This window comes from Nerophis lumbriciformis, linkage group LG04, assembly GCF_033978685.3.
Source record: "Nerophis lumbriciformis linkage group LG04, RoL_Nlum_v2.1, whole genome shotgun sequence".
Classification (NCBI taxonomy): Eukaryota; Metazoa; Chordata; class Actinopteri; order Syngnathiformes; family Syngnathidae; genus Nerophis; species Nerophis lumbriciformis.
In genome coordinates this window covers 45,215,821-45,230,254 of record NC_084551.2, presented here as the reverse complement: position 1 = coordinate 45,230,254, position 14,434 = coordinate 45,215,821, and the positions used below count along the sequence as shown (strand labels likewise).

At 40.6% G+C, this 14,434-nt stretch overlaps 1 protein-coding gene across 3 annotated transcripts in view; it reads right to left on the bottom strand.

Annotated features, from left to right (window-relative positions):
* dgkb (diacylglycerol kinase, beta) overlaps positions 1 to 14,434 on the bottom strand; it is a 266,844-nt gene that overhangs the window by 100,519 nt on the left and 151,891 nt on the right. For all 3 annotated transcript variants that reach the window (XM_061956152.1, XM_061956165.1, XM_061956159.1), the window contains 3 exons: positions 13,429 to 13,514; positions 12,806 to 12,895; positions 8,213 to 8,373 (listed from right to left, as the gene is read on the bottom strand). In XM_061956152.1, coding sequence (XP_061812136.1) covers positions 8,213 to 8,373; positions 12,806 to 12,895; positions 13,429 to 13,514 — 337 coding nt within the window. The remainder of the gene's footprint in view (positions 1 to 8,212; positions 8,374 to 12,805; positions 12,896 to 13,428; positions 13,515 to 14,434) is intronic.

Below are 14,434 nucleotides of genomic sequence, written 5' to 3'. Positions count from 1 at the left end.
ACACAACATGCCAACTTCACTGGTTTTGGGTTTTGTACAACAAAGATGACACTGTCGTAGTGGAAGCACATAAATAAGACCGCCCACAAAACGGCGCATCCTGGAGAGACGGTCAGAAAGCGACTAGAAGATGGTCTGTAAAACATAATGTGAAATTTTTACCAAAGAACCACCATTACGTGTTATGTGGACCACAAGGACTTGTTTTAAATGTAGAAAACATATCACAATTCCCTTTTAAACTGCGAGCATAAAACAAATTACAAGGCCAACCTACTGCCGGTTAAAGTAGTATTTGTCACAGGGTTTGAGTAATAAAGAGTAAACATATTGTTACACGCCGTTTAGACAAGAAACAAATATATATTTTGACGTGTGCGTTCCAGCGTGGCGCAGAGATCGACACAATCCTGCCCTCCAAACACGGAAACTGAGAAAGTTAGTTCAAAGGAAATGTTTCCTCATCTGGCTCAGTCATGCACTCATTTGTTTGTGTTTGTTTCTGGTGATAAGGTTAGAGGATAAGTGTTTTATCGGGGCATTGTTTTTGAGGGTAACTGCACTTTTTTGGAATTTTGCCTGTCATCCACAATCCTTATGCAAGACAAGAAGACATGTTTTTCGTTTTATATGCATTCTAAATCATAAATAAACGTTACCAAAAGTCAGCTAACAATTAATTCGAAATGAAATGTCAACTGAAGCTGCAAAATTGTGTTTGCATTCGATGATTTTCAGCCACTTCAACTACTGCCTGACCAGCTGGTCTCAGGCTGGTCAGAGTTTAAAAAAACAACAACACATTAGAAATCTTGTACAAACAAGCAATTAAGGTTATGGATAAAAACCTAGGCACTATGATCACTGTGCCATTAAAAAAATACAGTATTTTAAACTGGGACAGTCTTCACACATTTGCAGACTTAAAACTGAACTATAAAGTACTGCATGAATTGGCTCCAGATCCTCTGGCAGAGTTCATCAGCCAAAGAAACAACCGTGAGCGTGTCACTCGAGGCTCTGTCAGAGGTGAGTGTTATATTCCTCTGCGCAGGAGCCCTTTCAGTAAGTCGGCCTGGTCAGTAAGGAGTGCAAATGTGTGGAACTCAGTACCTGAAGACATTAAACTTAAAAGGCCTTCACAAAATTTTTTAAAACGCCTACAGCTGCCAGCACTAAGATGAGCCTGTTTTGATGCTAAGATAAATGTTATGTTGTGATGTTGAATTTTATTTTTTATCATATTGTATATGTATTGTGTGCTTTTTTTCTTTTTCGCTCTCTTTCTTTTCTTTTTCGTTTAATTTGTAATTTTACTGCCTTTTTTACATCATGGCTAGGGGACTACAGATGAAAACTAGCCTTCTGGCTAATTCTGGCTTTTTTAACCATGTGTCGTCATGTGTTTTATGAAATTGCATTGTCCCCTTTGAAATAAACTAATCTCATGTAATGTATTGATAAGTGCTAAACAAGATCTACAGACTACTAACATAATAAAACAACCACTTACTGTACAATGTCTGCTCTCACTGGGATGCCGACTGATGGTATGTCACTCGAACGCTTAAAAAAAAATCCTCGGCTTCTCCAGGTCTAAATTGGCTGTCAAAGTTGACCAACCTCTCAATTTATGTCCACAACTTTCTAATATCCAAGTGAGAGGCATGATTTATAATCTAGAATTAACTTTCACCAACTCAGAGGCAAAGCAGCAGCTCACCTGCTCACTGTCAATTTAGCAGCATAAGCTAGTTAGCTCTCTGTGATCAATGTGTCGCCTGCAATAGCGCTTTTAATAACAATATCGCTAACGCTCTGTTAATATTCAGGTCACAAGTCCGCCCTGAGATTGGTAGGTTGTGAGTTCAAACCCCGGCCGAGTCATACCAAAGACTATAAAAATGGGACCCATTAACTCCCTGCTTGGCACTCAGCATCAAGGGTTGGAATTGGGGGTTAAATCACCAAAATTATTCCCGGGCGCAGCCACCGCTGCTGCCCACTGCTCCCCTCACCTCCCAGGGGGTGATCAAGGGTGGTGGGTGAAATGCAGAGAATAATTTCGCCACACCTAGTGTGTGTGTGACAATCATTGCCACTTTAACTTTTTTAAGATGTAAATAGAGTATTGATGGCGCTTTTTGGATGTTTTTTGGAGGACTTTGTGGGCGGGATAGCGGAGCTCCTATTGACTCCATTGTTAGCTGACTTTTGCTAACGTTTATTAATGATTTAGAATGTCTTACATCAGGATTGTGAATGATGTGCAGAATTCGGAAAAACGTGCAGCTCCCTTTTAAGTAGGCTCGACATAAACAAGCACTCGGGCGACAGAGGCAAGGAAAAACTCGCTCAAAGCAAAAAAACCCTTCCACAGAATTCCAGAGAGGAAGTCAGGAGTGTCCCGTGCAGGAACAAGACGTCTCCCAGACCCTCGGTCACCTGCTCCCCCGTCCGCCAAATGAGTACCAATGTAAAAAAGTGTCATGCGAATTACAGCAGGACATGTCTAATGTCCTCTCATAGCTCAAAGTTTAAGTTCAATTAGGGCCCCAACGGTTTGATGTGCCTTTCACGGCGGGCGAGAGTAATGGCCGCGACAGGAGCGTGGCGGTCATTAGGCCGACTGACTGCATTATGCTAGCGCAGCGCAGGGCGTGATTACTTCTGTCTCTCACCCCTGTCCCTGATTGAGATCATTACACTTCACGTCACTTCCACATCCTCCCCGAGGAATGGCATCATCAATTCTCCGCCTGACCGCGTTTTGGTACAAAGTTACCGCCAATTGGTAAAAGCTTGGCCCTTGTTTCCTCCACAAGGCTTTTAAGCGGTATACTTTTTAGCAGGTGGCCTACAAAAAGCATCATCAAAGAAATTATAGGAGAGCAACTTTTCTATAAGTGACAAATGGACTGCTGATCTTTTGATTTGGGCCGTGTCATTACAGAAACAATCTACCCTCCATCAGCATAATCTCTCAGCTAATTATTAGCCTGACTCGTCGTGTAATCTTTACCCCACTCCTCATTTCAATAAAAAAATATGCAAAATGTGTCAAAAAATACTATAATACGCACAAATCCATAGAGAGCTCAAAGTCCTCTTAATCCCCCACGAACAACTTCATTTGTCATCATCACGCCTGCTGCCTGCTAATCCTGCAAACACAGGAAGACTCCAGGAGGCAGAACGTGACGTCCAGCTACTGCAAATATTCTACAAACCCTGTTTTCATATGAGTTGGGAAATTGTGTTAGATGTAAATATAAACGGAATACAATGATTTGCAAATCATTTTCAACCCAACATATTTGATGTTCAAACTGATAAACGTTATTTTTTTTGCAAATAATCATTAACTTTAGAATTTGATGCCAGCAACACGTGACAGAGAAGTTGGGAAAGGTGGCAATAAATACTGATAAAGTTGAGGAATGCTCATCAAACACTTATTTGGAACATCCCACAGGTGAACAGGCAAATTGGGAACAGGTGGGTGCCATGATTGGGTATAAAAGTAGATTCCATGAAATGCTCAGTCATTCACAAACAAGGATGGGGCGAGGGTCACCACTTTGTCAACAGATGCGTGAGCAAATTGTTGAACAGTTTCAGAAAAACCTTTCTCAACTAGCTATTGCAAGGAATTTAGGGATTTCACCATCTACGGTCCGTAATATCATCAAAGGGTTCAGAGAATCTGGAGAAATCACTGCACGTAAGCAGCTAAGCCCGTGACCTTCGATCCCTCAGGCTGTACTGCATCAACAAGCGACATCAGTATGTAAAGGATATCACCACATGGGCTCAGGAACACTTCAGAAACCCGCTGTCAGTAACTACAGTTGGTCGCTACATCTGTAAGTGCAAGTTAAAACTCTACTATGCAAGGCGAAAACCGTTTTTCAACAACACCCAGAAACGCCGTCGGCTTCGCTGGGCCTGAGCTCATCTAAGATGGACTGAAACAAAGTGGAAAAGTGTTCTGTGGTCTGACGAGTCCACATTTCAAATTGTTTTTGGAGACTGTGGACGTCGTGTCTTCCGGACCAAAGAGGAAAAGAACCATCCGGATTGTTATAGGCGCAAAGTTGAAAAGCCAGCATCTGTGATGGTATGGGGGTGTATTAGTGCCCAAGACATGGGTAACTTACACATCTGTGAAGGCGCAATTAATGCTGAAAGGTACATACAGGTTTTGGAGCAACATATGTTGCCATCAGAATCAGAATCAGAATCAGCTTTATTGTCATTACGCAAGGTAACGAGATTGAGGCCATTCCATACAGTGCGATGTGTGCATGCTAGAAAAACAATGTGCAAATATATAGAAATATAAAAAATGTAGAAGTGCAATGAATATGGTGTGAAATGAATATATACATGAAAAAACAAAACAAAAACAGGGTGGTTGGTGGAATGGGTTATTGCACCGAAGAGAAGGCAGTTATGAGGGACAATGGGGCAGTCCGTTCAGGATGGTTATGGCCCTGGGGAAGAAGCTGTTCTTTAGCCTGTTTGTTTTGGTTTTAATGCACCTGTAGCGCTTCCCAGAGGGCAGCAGGTGGAACAGGTCAGAGCCAGGGTGGGTGCTGTCCTTGATGATGGCACTGGCTCTGTTGAGGCAGCGGGAGGTGTAGATGTCCGTCAGAGAGGGGAGAGGGCGGCCGATGATCTTCTGAGCCGTCTTGACCACTCTTTGCAGCCTCTCCCTGTCTGCTGCAGTGCAGCTGCCGTACCATACCGTAATACAGTAGGTCAGCAGGCTCTCGATGGACGAGCGGTAGAAGGTCAGCAGCAGGTCAGGCTTCAGGTTGTACTTCCCGAGGACTCTAAGGAAGTGTAGCCGCTGCTGAGCCTTCTTGATGATTGATGTGGTGTTGACTGTCCAGGAGAAGTCATTAGAGATGTGGACTCCAAGGTACCTGAAGGTGTGGACCCTCTCTACACGCTCGCCGTTGATGTAGAGGGGGGCAGGGTCGGTGCTGCTCCTCCTGAAGTCGACGATGATCTCTCTGGTCTTGCTGGTGTTGAGAGCGAGGTTGTTCTCCGAAGACCAGGCCGTCAGCTTCAGGACCTCCTCTCTGTAGGCAGCCTCGTCACCCCTGGAGATGAGCCCGACCACTGTGGTATCGTCGGCGAACTTGACGGTAAGGTTGTCACTGTGGGCCAGACTGCAGTCATGGGTATAAAGGCAGTAGAGGAGGGGGCTCAGCACACAGCCCTGTGGGGAGCCGATGCTCAGCGTGCGGGAGGATGAGAGGTGCGGGCCAAGTCTCACATTCTGGGGTCGGTCCGTTAGGAAGTCCCTTATCCAGGCGTTTGTGAGAGGGGGGAGGCCAAGAGTGTCCAGTTTATTGCAGAGTCTGTCCGGGATTATTGTATTGAAGGCAGAGCTATAGTCCACAGAGAGCATCCGGACGTAGCTCTGCTGCTGCTCCAGGTGGTTCAGAGCAGAGTGGAGAGCAACAGCGATGGCGTCCTCTGTGGACCTGTTCGCCCGGTATGCGAACTGGTGGGGGTCGAAGTCTGGAGGGATATGGTCCTTGATGTGCTGGAGAACAAGTCGCTCGAAGCACTTCATGATTACCGGAGTGAGGGCCACTGGTCGGTAATCATTCAGGCTGGTGATGGGAGACTTCTTCGGCACCGGGATTATTGTAGATGACTTCAGGCAGGATGGGATGACTGCCTGAGCCAAGGAGAGGTTGAAGATCCTAGTGAGGGGGGGAGCGAGCTGGTGGGCGCACGTCCTGAGCACCTTTCCAGGTACTCCGTCTGGTCCGGTAGCCTTCCTGGGGTTCACAGCCAGGAGCACTCGTCTGACACTGTGCTCCTGTACAGTGAGTGGAGTGGCGCCGGAGCCCGGAGCAACGTTACTATGAACGCCCCTGCTTATTTCAGCAAGACAATGCCAAGCCACGTGTTACATCAACGTGGCTTCATAGTACTAGACTGGCCTGCCTGTAGTCCAGACCTGTCTCCCATTGAAAATGTGTGGCGCATTATGAAGCCTAAAATACCACAACGGAGACCCCCGGACTGTTGAACAACTTAAGCTGTACATCAAGCAAGAATGGGAAAGAATTCCACCTGAGAAGCTTAAAGAATGTGTCTCCTCAGTTCCCAAACGTTTACTGAGTGTTGTTAAAAGGAAAGGCCATGTAACACAGTGGTGAACATGCCCTTTCCCAACTACTTTGGCACGTGTTGCAGCCATGAAATTCTAAGTTAACTATTATTTGCAAAAAAAAAAAAAAAAGTTTATGAACGTCAAATATCTTGTCTTTGTAGTGCATTCAATTCAATATGGCTTGAAAAGGATTTGCAAATCATTGTATTCCGTTTATATTTACATCTAACACAATTTCCCAACTCTTATGGAAACTGGGTTTGTACAATGCAGAAGAAAGAAAAACAAGAAACTGTACAGAGTCGTGAATAAAGAGAGTTTGGCCAACTTGGTTTCAGACAATCTCCTCAACGATTGGTCAAAAGGCACTCACGTGACGACAGGGCGCCATGAGTGCTACTAACTTTGAGCTGATGCTGTGTGTTTGCGGCGCTTACACATTAGTTTTTCGACGGGTATAAATGCCCTTTTGTGCTGCACGGCTCGGCTCCATCAGCGAGAATTGGGGAAATATTTTACATCGCTTTTCCAACAACCCGGAAAGAAGACAAGTATGGGAAGTGAAGGTTCGCCATCAACACTGGACAGTCTCCGATTACAGCTTCTTGTGCCAGGTAAACACACGACGCAACGTCTGCGTTTTATTCAGGTTAGAACACACAGAAGTTAGTACAAATAATAACAGAAGAGCGGGACACATTAAAGAGATGGTTTGGAGGTTAATTTGCGTTTTTATTACAAAATCTTTTTTCGACACTGACTTTACGCTACTTAATTTTTTTACGTTTGAATTTTGTGAACTGATTTTTTTTTTTAATTACGTGAACATTTTTTGGGACAAAATGCGTGTGTTTAAAAAAATCTGAGTTTTAAAATTCATTGTAATAAAATTAATTGTTTAAAATTTCAGTGTAAAAAAATCTGCTGAAAAATTAAATGTTTAGAAATTCAAAGTATAAAAAATTAAGTGTAAAAAAAAATTCAGTGTATAAATAAATGGTTTACACTTGAACAACCTCTTAAAGTGGATCATATCAGTAAAATGTTCAACTTCATTACTTAACCCATTCCATCATTTAATTCCACATACTAATGCTAAAGACTTAATAACAGACACCCTAGTCTTCACATTCAGCTAATTTCCCCCCTAATTCTATGCTGTGTCTGTCCCTCATTTTCCCTCCAGGACAAAGACGTGCAGTCATTCCTGGAGGAGGCCACACTGATGGACCCCAGAAGGATGTTCAAATAGCAGCAGAAGTGCACTTTTTGGAGAGCTGTATTATTTTCAGTTTCGTGCCCAAGGGACTGATTTTATTTAACACTATATTATTATTTATACACCTATAGTGATCACAGAGACAGGTTGTTTTTGTGTTACTGTATATATTTGTTTTTCTGAAAAATCCCACTTAATATACTTTGGGTAACAACAGTCAATATTTATTTTTTTTATTTTATTTTTTAGGGGGGTAACAACAGTCAATATTTATTTATTTATTTTATTTTATTTTTTTCTTATAAAATAAAAGTGATCTTTTTTTAAACCAAATATTGTGTGTTTTTTTCCATATACAACAACCTATCTGGATTCGATAAGAGAATAGATAAGGAATCGGTTCAATAAGAGGATTCGATAATGGGCTCGAACTTGATAATTTCTTATCAAACATCATCCTCTAGACACTCCTGGTATAAGTTAATTGGTAGCTCATTTAATGACACTTTTAGTCATTTATGTCTTCCTTTGCAATTTGGTGGAGTGTTCTTCCACTAAAAAGCCCTCCAAGTAAGAAATAGTCATGAAAAAGACACAAAGTACATGCTGTCACCTGTTCCTGGGTGACAACATTAGCAACTCCATTCGTCTAATACGTTGTGACGAGGTCGTTAGAGGCCTCCAAGGCAATTCTTTCTAATCCCACAGCGCAGAGTGCGGCCCCTCCTCTGCCGGCGGCAAATGTCAACGAGCGTATTTCCCCCCTGACATTTGTCAGTAATGACTTAACGCGAGCGTGGTTACGGACGTATTTGTGTGTTTTTGACTGATGTGCCGAGAACGGGCGAGCTCACCACGCCGATGGAGAAGTAGTTGTTGACGATGCTGTACGGCACCGGGTCGCCTCGCTCGTCCTTGTCCGTGGACGTCACGTCAATCTTCCAGCGGTCCAGCATCACCTCGCTGCTGTTCTCGATGTCCCGCAGGATCTTCAGCAGGCTCTCGCCCTCGTAGCCTCGTGGAAAGAACGTCACAGCGTTTTATTGAGAAGTTAGGAACTTAAAATCAATACAATTCTTGATTGGATATTGAGTCATAAACAAATATAACTGGTGGAGAAACAAAATAACGTTGGAATAACATTGACCCCTACCTTGTGTCATACAGCCTTTAAAACCAATAGGGTTCTTGCTAACCTATTAGGATTCTTGCAAGATTGAAAAATTGGTAACAATACATTTAGATTTGGTCTTTGATTTCACCATCCTAGGTCATTTTGTGTCAGACTTCCTTTGAAAATCAATAGGATTTTTTTTTAAATTAACATCCTTTAAAGGTTAACGACTGGTTGAACCTTCTAACTGGAACATGTGACAAGGTATTTAGCCCCAATTGCACCAATATCCTTTAAAATCAATAGGGTTATTGCTTTGATAACTAATAATTTGATTGAAGATATGGCTAAAATTGATGATAATACACATGGATTTGGCAATATAATTTACCATTGTGAGGAAGGTTCTTTCCATGATCATCTTGTATGTGGTGTTTTTAAAAAAACAATATAGAGTTCTTGCTTTTACAAATAAAATAAAAACCCCACTGCAAGGTTGACTATTATGACTGGTTTAAATGTGTTAAACAGCATGTGTGTCAAATGTTGCCTTTGAGTTATTTTATTGTGAGAGAGGTTCTTTAAAAATCAATAGAGTTCTTGCTTTTTACAAAAAACATACCTGCAAAATTGACTATGATGACTGGTTTAAAGGTTTTAAACAGCATGTGTGTTAAATATAGTCTTTTATTTCACTATCCATGGTCATGTTGTTTGTGACGTCCTTTAAAAATCAATAGAGTTCTTGCTTTGACAAATAACACACATGTAAGGTCGACCAATATGACTGGTTTAAAAGGTGTTAAACAGCATGTGTGGTCAATTTTGTTTTCGATTTTTACCAATTTTGGTCACCTTGTGTGTGATGTTCTTTAAAAATCAATAGCGTTCTTGCTTTAACAAATAATGGCTTTAATGATTGGTTTAAAGGAGTTAAAAAGGAAGTGTGTTGAATGTTGCCTATGATTTCACAATGTTTGATCATCTTGTGTGATGTTCTATAAAAATCAATAGAGTTCTGGCTTTTACAACAAATACCAAGCATGCAAGGTTGAAGAAAGGTTGAACCATGTGCTAGAGAAGTGACAACATATTTAGCCTCATTTGCTTTTGTTGGTTTGTGTCAAATATCATTTAAAATCAATAGGGTTCTTGCTTTGACAAAAAACACGCCAGGGACGTTGAGCATTTTGACTGTTTTAAAAAAGTTTAACAGCCTGTGTGTAAATTTTGCTTTTGATTTGTACCATTTTTGGTCATCTTGTGTAAGAAGTTGTTTAAAAATCAATAGAGTTCTTGCTTTGACAAATAACAAGCATGTGAGGTCGACCAATATGACTGGTTTTAAGACGTTAAACAGCATGTGTGGTAAATTTTGTTTTTGATTTCACCAATTTTGGTCATCTTGTGTGTGATGTTCTTTAAAAACCAATAGAGTTCTTGCTTTTACAAATAACACATGTGAGATCGACCATTATGACTGGGTTAAATTTTGTATTTTATTTCACTATCCATGGTCATCTTGTATGTGATGTTCTTTTAAAATCATTAGGGTTCTTTCTTTAACAAATAACACACATGTTATGTTGACAATAGTGACTGGTTTAAAGGAGTTCAACAAGATGTGTGTCAATTGTTGCCTCTGATTTCCCCATACTTGGTCATCTTGTGCGTGATGTTCTTTTAAAATCAATAGAGTTATTTCTTTTTTACAAATAACAAGCCTGCAAGGTTGAAGAATGGTTGAAGCGTATAGCTGGTAGAGATTGGTGACAAGGTCTGAAGCCTCAATTGCCTTTTAGTCTGTGTCAAATATCAATTAAAATCAACAGGGTTCTTGCTTTAGCAAGTAACAAACATGCACTGTTGGCTATTAAGATTGGTTTAAACAGTTCAAAAGGAAGTGTGTTAAATGTTGCCTCTGATTTTTGGTCATCTTGTGTGATGTTCTTTAAAAAATCAATAGAGTTCTTGCTTTGACAAATAATAAGCATGTGAGGTTGGCGATTACGACTGGTTTAAAGTGTGTTAAATACTGATGATTTCACCGTTCTTGGACAGATTGTGAGGGATGTTCTTTAAAAATCATTCGGGTTCTTTTAAAAGAAAATACAAAGCCTGCAAGGTTGAAGACAGATTGAGCCATGTATCTGGTAGAGAAGTGACAACCTATTTAGCCTCATTTGCTTTTGTTGGTTTGTGTCAAATATCATTTAAAATCAACAGGGTTCTTATGACTGATTTAAAGGAGTTTAACAGCCTGTGTGTTAAATTTTGCTTTTGATTTTTACAGATTTTGGTCATCTTGTGTGTGATGTTCTTTAAAAACCAATAGAGTTTTTGCTTAGACAAATAAGCATGTGAGGTTGGTGATTATGACTAGTTTAAAGGCGTTAAACAGCATGTGTGTTCAATTTTGTTTTTGATGTCACCAATTTTGGTCATCTTGTGTGTGATGTTCTTTCTAGAGTTCTTGCTTTGACCAATAACAAGCATATGAGGTTGGCGATTATGACTGATTCACAGGCCTTAAACAGCATGTGTGGTAAATGTTTTTGCTTTCACCAATTTTGGTCATCGTGTTTGTGATGTTCTTAAAAACAAATAGAGTTCTTGCAAGTAACAAGTCAGTTTGGTTGACCATTATGACTGATTGAAAGGAGTTTAACAGCCTGTGTGTTACATTTTGCTTTTGATTTCGCAATTATTGGTCATCTTGTGTGTGATGTTCTTAAAAAACAAATAGAATTCTTGCTTTGACAAGTAACAAGCCAGTTTGGTCGACCATTATGACTGATTTAAAGGAGTTTAACAGCCTGTGCGTTACATTTTGCTTTTGATTTCGCAACTATTGGTCATCTTGTTTGGGATGTTCTTAAAAAACAAATAACATTCTTTTTGACAAGTAACAAGCCAGTTCGGTTGACCATTATGACTAATTTAAAGGAGTTTAACAGCCTGTGTGTTACATTTTGCTTTTGATTTCCCAATTATTGGTCATCTTGTTTGTGATGTTCTTAAAGCAATTCGCCATTTTCTCACTTTCGTCGGTGTGTTGTCGGAGGGTGTAACAACACGAACAGGGACGGATTCAAGTTGCACCAGTGGCCCAAAGATGCAAAAGTGGCAAGAAATTGGACGAAATTTGTTCAAAATACGAGGGTGTGAGGAAAGCTGACGAAACGGTCAGTCGTTTGTTCCGCACACTTTACCGACGAAAGCTATGTTACGACAGAGATGGCAAGAATGTGTGGATATCCTGAGACACTCAAAGCAGATGCATCTCCAACGATAAAGTCAAAGAAATCTGCCGCCAGACCCCCATTGAATCTGCCGGAGTGTGTGAGCAATTCAGGGACAACGGACCTCGGTAACACGGCAAGCAATGGCGGCAGTTTGTTCCCGCAGACGAGCGAGCTAAACCCCCTGGATGTTTTGGCTCACACCGCCCCATATGCCACCGAAGATGAGCAAGAGAAGAATATCGACCCTAGCTTCCCTGACCTGCTGACATCAACTCCAAAACTGGACAGATCAGCTTTCAGGAAAAGAGAGCGGATGAGGGTATGTCTACAGAATATATTAATTGATGAAAACTTTATTCATTACTCGCGGTTTTACGTAAATTATTATACATAAACTGTGTTTACCAATAATTTAGCTTAAAAACATTTATTTTTTTCAATCATTCGAGAAATCGTGGAAAAATATATGTTCTTAGCGCGCCTGAAATGGGCTGTCTGCACTCTCAAAGTGCATGTTGTTGCCAAATGTATTTCATATGCTGTAAACCTAGTTCATAGTTGTTAGTAATTATCTTATCAGACAGTGTTAAGCCGCTGAAATCCGAGTCTGAAGCCGAGCTAATGTCGCTATACCTTGTTGTTTGTTTGTATTGGCATCACTGTGTGACGTCACAGGAAAATGGACGGGTGTATATAACGACGGTTAAAATCAGGAACTTTGAAGCTTTTTTTAGGGATATTGCGTGATGGGTAAAATTTTGAAAAAAACTTCGAAAAATAAAATAAGCCACTGGGAACTGATTTTTAATGGTTTTAACCCTTCTGAAATTGTGATAATGTTCCCCTTTAAATGTTGCCTTTGCTTTTTACCATTTTGTGTCATCTTGTGGATGATGTTCTTTAAAAAATCAATTGAGTTCTTGCTTTGACAAATAACAAGCCGGCAAATTTGAATATTACAGCTGGTTTAGGGAGTATAATGTTGTCTTTAAATTCACCAAATTTGGCAATATCAATTGAAACTCAATAGGGTTCCTGTTTCGACCAATAACAATAATGCAGATACTGTATGTGCGTCTCTTCTGTACCTCCTCCCCAGCGCAGACATCGTGCCAGGTCGTTTCCGGTCCCGAGAGGAAGCACGCACACCGGCGGGTCGCGCTCCAGGTTGGCCTTGTCTGGGAGGAAAGTCACAAGAAGAAAGTGAGAGCAAAATAAATCCATTTCGCTCTGCTGCTACTTAACCACACGGTCGGTCCGGTCTATTTCCAGAAGCGCCTTTTCCCTGACAGCTTTTTCCCTCCTATTACGTGGCTCTTGTTTTGATTGATAAAAATGGAGACAGTTTTTTTTGTGTGTGGAGACGTCTTTGAGGCCAAATAAAGACAGGCAGGTGATTCTTGTTTTATTTGTGCGTATATTTTATTTCCAATGGTCAAATGATGACTAACACGTTGTTCTAACGTGTGCAATCATCCCATTTTACCTCCCATGAACGCGGCCGCTCAGACGTAATGAAAACATTTGCACAAGCGCCCCAACGTGCGTTTTTGATTCGACACTAATAGAAAATTACTTTTTTTTTTTTTTTTTTTTTTTTTTTACCCGCATAACGTATTTCAACCTGCCTTGTTGTCAGAACGCAACGTAGCGACTCCTGCGGCGTTGAAAAACTATTAATTCAATGGAAGCAGTAGACAAGATTCTGTACCAATAAAGTCGAGGATCCAGCCCACCGTGCCGTCCCCTCCGCATGCAAGCACCCGGAAATCAGGAACTTCTCGGAAGAAATTCAACCTGCGAGGAAGGAGAGCATAATGAGCATTGCCACATATATTGAGTGACCTTCACCAAGGCAGAATAAATGCATTGTTGTTGGTTAGTCGACTTCAGTGGTGTGCCGTCACGGCCAGCAAGGCCTTCTCTGTTGGCATGACATAACCAGAAATCATGATCATAATTAAAGATAAAATTATTTTTTAATTTACTTTCCCTAAATATCTAAAAGTATTCATATTCTCTTTATGTCATATTATGCTCTTTCCAGTGCTGTTGTTTTTATGTTACAGTTAGTATCCAATCAGAATTCAGCTCGCTTATGTTGCCATGCTGTACGAAATCTGCCCGAGGCCTTCAGAATCAACAATGCGGGACTTACGATAGATTTGGTAGAAAATTGCGATAGCCAATCAGATCGCGAGTTGTTGTCAGTAAGGCCTTCTAGATGAACTCACGTTGAACGTGACATTTACGCGTCCTGTAATTGGATGCTCACCAGGACCCCAAAGGGAATAAGCGGTAGAAAATGGATGGATGGATGGCATATATATATATATATATATATATATATATATGTATATCTATATATATATATATATATATACATACATACATACATTGATATATACAGTATATAATTTATATTTATTTATTTTGCCGTTTTTGTTTACATGTTAAAGGTGTTTTAATTCATATACATACATGTTTAACATATAGATTCCTTTCTTTCATGAAGACAAGAATATAAGTTGGTGTATTACCTGATTCTGATGACTTGTATTGATTGGAATCAGACAGCAGTGCTGATAACGTCCACGTTTTCAAATGGAGGAGAAGAAAAGTTCCTCCTTTCTGTCTAATACCACATGACAGTGGTTGGTTTTTGGCATCTTATTTGTCCAGCTTCCATATTCGTTTTTATACACTTTACAAGAAAT